The sequence below is a fragment of the Octopus bimaculoides genome, chromosome 23, assembly GCF_001194135.2.
Source record: "Octopus bimaculoides isolate UCB-OBI-ISO-001 chromosome 23, ASM119413v2, whole genome shotgun sequence".
Taxonomy (NCBI): domain Eukaryota; kingdom Metazoa; phylum Mollusca; class Cephalopoda; order Octopoda; family Octopodidae; genus Octopus; species Octopus bimaculoides.
Genome location: NC_069003.1, coordinates 22826097 through 22835430, shown reverse-complemented (window position 1 = coordinate 22835430; position 9334 = coordinate 22826097). Strand labels below are relative to the sequence as shown.

Sequence of the window (9334 nt, the reverse complement as noted above, 5' to 3'; positions counted from 1 at the left end):
AATCTCCATCAGAGAAAATTGCTGAAAGCTACACAAGGCTTTTCTTGTCAGTTTTGTTTTCACCTTGACAAATCACACTGTCCAGTGTATTGTCTAGACATAGCTGTGTGTGTTTGTGTTTGTGTGTGTGTGTGTGTGTGTGTGCGTGTGTGTGTGTTAAACCTGCTTAGATATGCTTATGTGTCGGCACATTTTCTTTCATCTGTATGCAATCTGAATGTGTGGGTATATGTATTATTGTAATTTAACTGTACCTGTATATATGTATGAATAAATATACTTAAATGTATGTGTGTGTGTGTATGCATTTCACCATGTTTTGATAAGTGTGTGTGTGTGTGTCTTTGTTTCTGGTTTATCTGTATGTATTTTTGATGAGTGTTTTTTTCGTTTAGGACTGGATTAATAATTACACATATTTTTGTAAAAAAAATATCTGATGATTATTTCATTGTTTCATTGTACAGCTGTGTGTATGTATGTGTGTATGTAAACTAAAGAACTGGAAAAGTCGCTCGTGTAACAGTCAGCAAATAAGACTAAAAAAACATCAGTGTTCAGATGAAATATCCACCTGAAGGTATTGGATGCCAAGCACCAAATCTGTAGCAATCACCATGGAGACATTAATCAAGAGTACATACAATATACTCTTTCCAAATAGCAGTCTGTCTTCTTTTAAATAACATGTGAATTAAAATTTCAAGAGAAGTTTCTTTGTTTATGATTTTTTCATTTTCTTTGTCTTTCATCTTTTTCAAAAGGAAATGGTTTGTTTTGTATATTGGTTGCAGATGTGTAAGAGTACAAAGGTATGAGCCAATAAATTAGTGGTATACATACATGTAATTTGTATGTGATCAAGTGCATGTGTATATATGTATGTGTATGCACACATATATATATATCATTTGTTTGTGTGTGTGTATGTGTTAAAGTGTGGTTTTAAATGTGTACATGTATGTCAATTCTTGGTACACCAATGTTATCTTCTATGTGTATGCAAGTGGAATACCCTGTTGTAGCAACTAAGTCACAATGCTGACACACAAAGAATCAACTACTTTGCAAGTGGAAACTGTCCAGCCCAGTTTTACTTCATCACAGCCACGTGCTCCACGCGGTTCGTTGTCAACAAGTTTGAGTTGCTGTGTGTTGCCAGCAGATTTGTCGGTGTCCTCAACACAGGCAGCACTCCTGGAGACAATGTAAGTCTTTTGTTTTTTAGGAAATTGCAACTAATTTACTATGGGTGCTATCGCTTGGATAACAGGCGTCGATATTCTGACATAATATAATCGAAAATCTGCAGGAAGTAGTCACAATTCTTCCAAGACATTACGATAACAAATATTAACAATGTGGTACTTAATATTCGGGCTCTGAAAGAAAGAAATTGAAAATCAATAAATAAATAAATAAATAAATAAACATGAGATATATGAGGGAGATAGATTAATTAGGTAAAAACAGAGGAGATCCATGACAGAATGGATGACAGCTCAGAGAGATGAGACATCAAAGTATTACAACTAGCACTTGCAAGCTACATGTACTAAACTGAGAAAAACTCTCCCCACCCCCTACTAGAGAGACTGAAGAGGGAGGAGGATAATCTGCTATCAAGGACAGTTCACATGGCCAATGATTGGGACAATGATATAAGGACTATGAGATTGGGTATAGCAAGACAGGAAGGTAATACCTAAAGGAGATGTAACATCTGTGGTGGAATATTCAACATGCAACATGAAGATTCACTAAGGTAAATCAAAACGTTAGTAGTAACTACAGCAATGCAATGTACCTGATACTACTCAGGGATCTATCTCTAAAGGTATTGGAACAGCTTGTCAGTTGAAGGGGGACTATGGCTAGGAGGCAAAGCACAATACCCAAGATCTTTTAGCTCAACTTGCTCATAGCACATGAAGGGTGGGTGAATCTAAAAGCTTAGACGGTTTCAAGAGGAAAGATCTCTTGGGTCTTCATTGTCAAAAAATTAACATGTCTACCTGCCAATGAGTACATTGACATGAATTTGCAACCAGCAACAGATGGGCTCAGTTAGATGAGGATCTAAGCATCATCTTGAGCAGTAATCTGACAGGAGAAGCAAGCAGAAAGATGAGGACCATTGTGTAAGTTGTTTATCAGGCATGCCAAGATACCTTTGACATGAAGGAGGGAAAAACTGGGAAGTTACCTTGTCCCAATAGAAGGTGGCATCAGATCACAGAACTGAAGAATGAGCTAAAACAGCTGAAGAAAAGATGGAAAGAAGCAGATGAAGATAGTAGTATTAAACCAGCTGAGCTCAGAATTATGGAAAAAATTGCAGCAGTTTTGCAGGACAGTGATAAAAGGGAAAAGCCAGAGAGAGAAAAAGAGATGATGTGACGAAAGCAGAGGAAGGTCTTTTTTAACAACTAATTCTGGTTCACAGTTGATTTCCTTGGAAAGCTGGTCTGTTCTAAAGAAGAGTTGAAGAGCAGAGTGGCAGTGGTCTATGGTGACTCCAAGAGAGACATTCCACTGGCTAACTGTCCTTTCCAATTGCCACATGTCCCTTTCAACATAGCAGATTTCACACTCAATGAAGTAAGTGCTATATTGGCAATAGCTTGGGCATGAACTGCTCCAGGATGATCTGGTATTATGTAGAAGATCTACAAAATCTTCCCACCACTTCTGAGGAGGTTAGTAAAATGGGAAATCTGGAAGAAAACACACGAATAAGCCCTGGACAGTTCAGAATGGATGTTTTGGTATGGGAGAAAATAACTCAGCAAGACTTCAAGATATCTTTGTGTCAGATGTCAAAGAGTTCTTTTGGTCTTTCAATGTCAAAAGATTAACATATCTACTCGCCAATGAGCACAATGAAATAAGTGTCCTGAAAGGAGAAGTACTTAAGGTACTCTGAATGCTTTAAACATAAATCAACAATCAGCCAGAATATGAAGAAAACAATGAGGAACAGCATCACACTCTCGCTAGTATAGTTAGATCTTACCAAAGACCGTGGAGGCGCAATGGCCCAGTGGTTAGAGCAGCAGACTTGCGGTCGTACAATTGCGGTTTCGATTCCCAGACCGGGCGTTGTGAGTGTTTACTGAGCGAAAACACGTAAAGCTCCACGAGGCTCCGGCAGGGGATGGTGGCGAACCCTGCTGTACTCTTTCACCACAACTTTCTCTCACTCTTACTTCCTGTTTCTGTTGTGTTTGTAATTCAAAGGGTCAGCCTTGTCACAGTCTGTGTCACGCTGAATCTCCCCGAGAACTACGTTAAGGGTACACGTGTCTGTGGAGTGCTCAGCCAGTTGCACGTTAATTTCACGAGCAGGCTGTTCCGTTGATCGGATCAACTGGAACCCTTGACGTCATAAGCGACGGAATGCCAACAACAACAAAACACCAAAGACCACCCAAATGTGTCCCACCAGCTCATCTCAAGTGCATCAAAGTACTATCAAGTACCAATAGCTGTAGTCAAGGAGATCAACTGTGACCTTCACAGAAGGTGAAGTTCACTATGAGAAATTTCCCAACCACATGATAGAGACTTGCAAAAGGCATTATGGCAGAGAACATAATATCTGGTCCTGTTTATGGCTCTCAAGATCCTACTACAAGAAGTGGGAGGAAAGCAGTCTAAAGAACGGAAATAAGGACTAATGATGATACAAAGCATCCAGTCTGTAGGACATTCATGGATGATATAACAGTTATCTAAGCCAGGGGTTTTCAAACTTTTTGACTTTATATTTCAGGCTTTACCTTATAAACACTTATGAAATTTATACATAAATATTTGCTTAAAATAACATATATTTTTACATTTATTTATTTAACAGTATTTAACAAAATAGGTTTATTGTCAATTAAAAGATTTCGATTAAAAAACATATATAAAATCAAATTGCCCATAAAAAGTATTTGCTGTCCACGGACCCCCTGTCTTGTCCTTGCGGACCACAGTTTGAAAACCCCTGATCTAAGCATCTTTGATATTTATTTCACCCATTGTTTGCTGGGTGATGTCATTGCTAATTACACTACAGAGCACTTGCTATTCCATCTTCTCAAAGAGGTTAGTCTACATTACACTGTAAAAAGCATAGGGCTGATTTCTCAGTTTCTCTGATGTATATATTCCTCCCTGGACAGAACAATCTTTTAATCAGGAGTCCAACACCCTAACCACTATGCCAATGCACCCCCTCAAATTAGCTATTACAAATTGTCTCTAATTTTTACTGTACTATTTTATCTCAATAAGATAAGTCATCAGTCACTTAACGCTAGGAGGGGTAGGCTGTTCTACCAATGCTAGCAATAAATGACTGACGACAATGCAGTCAAAACAACAGAAAAAACATTTATAGTACTTAAATTCAGTTCTAAGCTTAAGGCAAGAAATAATCCAATGAAATTAAATTTCCATAACATTTACGTTAAACCTTAGCAGCAGTGGAGTCACAATTCTTCTCATGATATTTCAACTATTGCAATTAAAATTCCTACATGTTTAATCAAAAGTTGTTAGTTACTATGGTGACAACACCATCTATCTATCTATCTTTCACACATGCACACACACACACACACACTCTCTCTCTCTCTCTCTCTCCCTCTCTCAACAACAACTTTTTCTCCTCCCCTTCTTCCCTCACTCTAATACATGTGACGAACAGATAGACAGATGGAGATCAGCTTCTCTTTTATAAAATGAGAGGAAAGCGTCTATGGCTTGAAAGGCAAAGTACCTTGTTGTAAGGAATGGAGCCACTAGATTAGCTGCTGTTGACACAAACACCAAGATCACAGCCAAGATTGCGAGGACAACATTGATTAGTTTCGTAAGCAATGTGCGGAATGTTACATTTTCCACCATCTCCATGGAGATCAGCTGTTGCTGTTGTTGTTGTTGAACCTCCATTTTGGAAATCTGTAAAAAAGAAAAAAAAAGATTATTTCATTCATTAGCAAACAATAACAAAAAAGAAAAGCAAATGTACAAAACAGAAATTTTCACTGGAATTTGTAAAAAACTAAAAATAGTCTGCTTTTCAATGAAATTAATTTGGAAATAAAAACAAAAGAGTTCTTTTAGATTCAAAAACAATCTTGATTCAGCAGACCTATGATTAAAAGCACTTCAACTCTGACCATCCAATCTCTTTTTCTAGAAACAGTGTATCTAGAAAGATATTATCCAATGTATCTCCCTCTCTTTTAAGATAACAGAGTGGATTTGTCTGCAATTTCTAGCATGTAAAATGACCACAAAGAGGTCCAGTCATATAACCCTCTAGCTGTGATGTTTTTGTTTAGTTTAAGATTGGTCATATTTGAGTAGACATGGTCAAAGACTTTCTATCCATGGCCATTACAACTCTTTAAGACGTGTCCACATTATCTAATTCTTTCTTACCTGTTTTTAAAGACAGTTGTGACTTAAGGGAGATTTGGCTGCTATTTTTAGCAGAATGAGTTTTCCACCATTTTTTACCAGTGAACTCCTTTGATTTCTATTTCACTCCACTGTACCCTCATAGCCATTTGATGTTTAAAAGAACTCTATCATATTTTTATAATTAAATATTATTAGCAATTGTATTTAAGAAATAGTTAAAATATTGTATGTATTGTATAACTATTTATTGCATATAAATTTTAACAACAAAATCTTACACGAACCCCCAAGGACCATATGGACCCCAACCATTTTTTACCTATAGCTCCCTTTAATTACCACTTTACTCAGATGGACACCACTTGCCATTTGATGTTTTTAAAATCCTATCACATTTTTATTACTCTTTACTCTTTTGTACAGAAGCCAAAGAAGGACTCACAGTTTTCTCGTAGTTACTGTGTTGATATTTATAAAGAAAAAAAGAGAACTTACTCGAGTTTGGCAGTTGTCTAGCAAGTCATGTAAGTCACGGGTACGTTCTTCTAGCTGATATTCTAACTTTTCTTCCATGCTACTGATTTCCTGAAAATGTGTAATTCATAAAATAATATTGAAAATACAGCATACAAGTAGTGTAAGTGATTTAGGGAAGGTAAACTCAAAAAAGAAAGTGTCATTGTCATTGTTTTTATGTTCACTTTTCCATCCAAGCCTGCATGGTTGGATGGAATTTATTGGAGCAGATTTTCAACAGTTGGATGCCCTTCCAGTCACCAACCCTCCTGTTTGCAAGCACGGTAATATTTCCTCATAGCCAGACATGTTTGTGCAGAATACTGGAAATGAATGACATTGCATGTATAACAGTGCCATTCATTTACAACTGCCATGCAATATCATGAAAAAGAGACATAATCATATATACATTCACACTCAAACACACATATAAACTTGTATACACACACACACACACACATGCACACATACACATATAATAGTTTTCTATTAGTTTCTGTCTGCCAAATCCACCTGTAAGGCTTTGGTTGGTCCACAACAATGGTAGAAAACACTTATCCAAGGTGCCACACAGTAGGGCTGAACCTGAAACCATGTGGCTGGGAAGCAAACTTCTTATCCAGAGAGCCATGCCTGTGCCCAACACAAATTTGATATTTAAGAGTGGACTGCTCTATCAAAAAATGGGACAATATTTGGTTATTAAAATGATAATTCTTACAAGACTAGCCATATTTTCTTCTCTTTGGAAATTGCTTGAGGGTTCTCAATAGAATTCTAAAGAGAAACATGATGAGTCTTGTAAGATCCACAATTTTAATATTATGATGATGATGATACACACACACACACACGGGAGCCAGTGTGACTGTGTGAATATGGTGTTCATTTTGTGAAGATGATCTCAAGTTCTATCTAACAGCATGACACTTTGGGCAAATGGCTTCTGCTCAAGCCTCAAACTGACCAATTCCTTAAAAGTGGATTTGATAGAAAGAAACTGTATATGAGCCTGTCATATGTGCAGAAGTTTATATTTCTGCATTTTGCACAGAAAGCATTGAGTTAAAAACAGTGACATCTGTTGACATTCCCTGTCAATAAATCATCCAACAGCTCTGTGCTTTTGAAGGTGAATGGTTTATAAAGTCCTGTACTTAAAAAAAAACAGGTCATGTTTAGGAACAGGAAGGGTATCTGGCTCTAAGACAACGCTCCAATAATATCTTCTTCTGACCTATATTAACACAGAAAAAACAAATACACACACACACACAACACCATTAACAGCCAATGATTCCTATAGTAAAATCTATATATACTGATGGGGTAGAATGTAACTTCCCCACCCATAATGGAGTAAGCATTACTGATGAGCATTAAATTTCATGTGAAATTAGCATGCCATTGCAGTGGGGAGGTTGTCTCCCCTATCAGTAAATAGAAAATGTGCTTTCTATGGCTAAAGAGTTCTTTGACTCTTATTTCTAGCAATGCTGGTGCTCACTGCACCCTTAATCACATTTTAGTGATGGTGAATTATTTCTGTTTTGGTTTTGAATTGCATCTAGCCACCTTAATTATTGAACCATACTCAATGACTGGCACCTGCGCCAGTGGAGCATTAACAGCACTGTCCGAACGTGTTCATTGCCAGAGCAGCTGTCTGGCTTCCGTGCTAGTGGCCTGTAAATAGCACCATTTGAGTGTAATCATTACCAGCGTCGCCTTCTAGCACTTGTGCTGATGGCACATTAGAAAATCATTCAAGCGAGGTTGTTACCAGTGCTGCTGGACTGGCTCCCGTGCAGGTGGCACGTAAAAAACACCTTTTCGAGTGTGGCCATTGCCAGTACCGTGTGACTGGCCCTTGTGCCAGTGGCATGTAAAAGCACCCACTACACTCTTGGAGTGGTTGGCGTTAGGAAGGGCATCAAGCTGTAGAAACTCTGCCAGATCAGATTGGAGTCTGGTGCAGCCTTCTGGCTTGCTAGTCCTCAGTCAAATCGTCCAACCCATGCTAGCATGGAAAGCGGACATTAAACAATGATGATGATATATAGAACGAGAGAGAAATACTGAAGATTTGTCTCTGCCATCTCATGATATTGCTGGAACTTATTCCTTTACTATAAATGTTGAAGACATCTCTGACAGATTAACAAACTCTATTGAATGTATTTCTAATCTCTGTGTTATCACATTAGTGAAAACTTGTTTCTCATAGATCTAAAAATTTTTTTACAAATCTAGTAAGGCAGGGTGTCTGCAGTTGTTCAGCTATAAACAGCTGCCAAATCATCCTCAATTAACAACCTATTGTCATACAAAAATTAAAAAGCAAAAGCAAAAACAGAAATTTGCTTTTCATCTTTGCACGAGAGGGAGTTCAATAAAAACATCTATATTCTTCCCACTAAAGTGGAGGCTTTGTGCTTATATTAGAAAACATTATCATCAAGGATTATGGTGGATCAGCAGTGTTGGTAGATGTTTCAGTGTTTGCTCCAGCTTTTTAGCTTCAAGCTCAATTCCCATGTCGACTTTCCTTTCATCCTTTGGGGATTGATGATAAAACACAAGTCAAATACTAAGGTCAATTTAATCAACTCGAACCCGCCTCACAAATTTCTGGCCTTCTGCCAGTGTAAGATATCATTAGCACCATGATGAAACTCAAGGCTAATTTCAAGTTATATAATCTCATGTAGAGTGGAGGCGCAATGGCCCAGTGATTAAGGCAGCGGACTCGCAGTCATAGGATCGCGGTTTCGATTCCCAGACCGGGCGTTGTGAGTGTTTATTGAGCAAAAACACCTAGAGCTCCACGAGGCTCCGGCAGGGGATGGTGGCGAACCCTGCTGTACTCTTTCACCACAACTTTCTCTCACTCTTACTTCCTGTTTCTGTTGTGCCTGTAATTCAAAGGGCCAGCTTTGTTACACTGTGTCATGCTGAATCTCCCCGAGAACTACGTTAAGGGTACACGTGTCTGTGGAGTGCTCAGTCACTTGCACGTTAATTTCACGAGCAGGCTGTTCCGTTGATCGGATCAACCAGAAAGCTCGTCATCGTAAGTGATGGAGTGCCAACAACAACAATCTCATGTAGTAATTAGAACATTTTGCAACATTTATCTTTTATCTATTAACTTTTACTTGTTTCAGTCATTAGACTGTGACCATGCTGGAGTACTGCCTTGAAGAATTTTTTAGTTGAATGGATCAACCCCAGTACTTAAATTTTTTTAAGCCTAGTAATCTATTTTATCAATCTATTTTTTGCTGAACTCCTAAGTTATAGGAACATAACCAAACCAACACCAGTTGTCAAGTTGTGGTGTGGAACACAGACACAAACACACACACACACACACACACACACACACACACAC

At 38.1% G+C, this 9334-nt stretch overlaps 1 protein-coding gene across 1 annotated transcript in view; it reads right to left on the bottom strand.

Annotated features, from left to right (window-relative positions):
• Positions 1 to 822: 822 nt before the first annotated feature.
• The window catches only part of LOC106876966 (transmembrane and coiled-coil domains protein 2-like), a 104679-nt gene continuing 96167 nt past the window's right edge, over positions 823 to 9334 (bottom strand). Inside the window, exons 12-14 of the mRNA XM_052975917.1 lie at positions 5917 to 6006; positions 4772 to 4953; positions 823 to 1382 (exon numbers count right to left, since the gene is read on the bottom strand). Coding sequence (XP_052831877.1) covers positions 1256 to 1382; positions 4772 to 4953; positions 5917 to 6006 — 399 coding nt within the window. The 3' untranslated portion in view covers positions 823 to 1255. The remainder of the gene's footprint in view (positions 1383 to 4771; positions 4954 to 5916; positions 6007 to 9334) is intronic.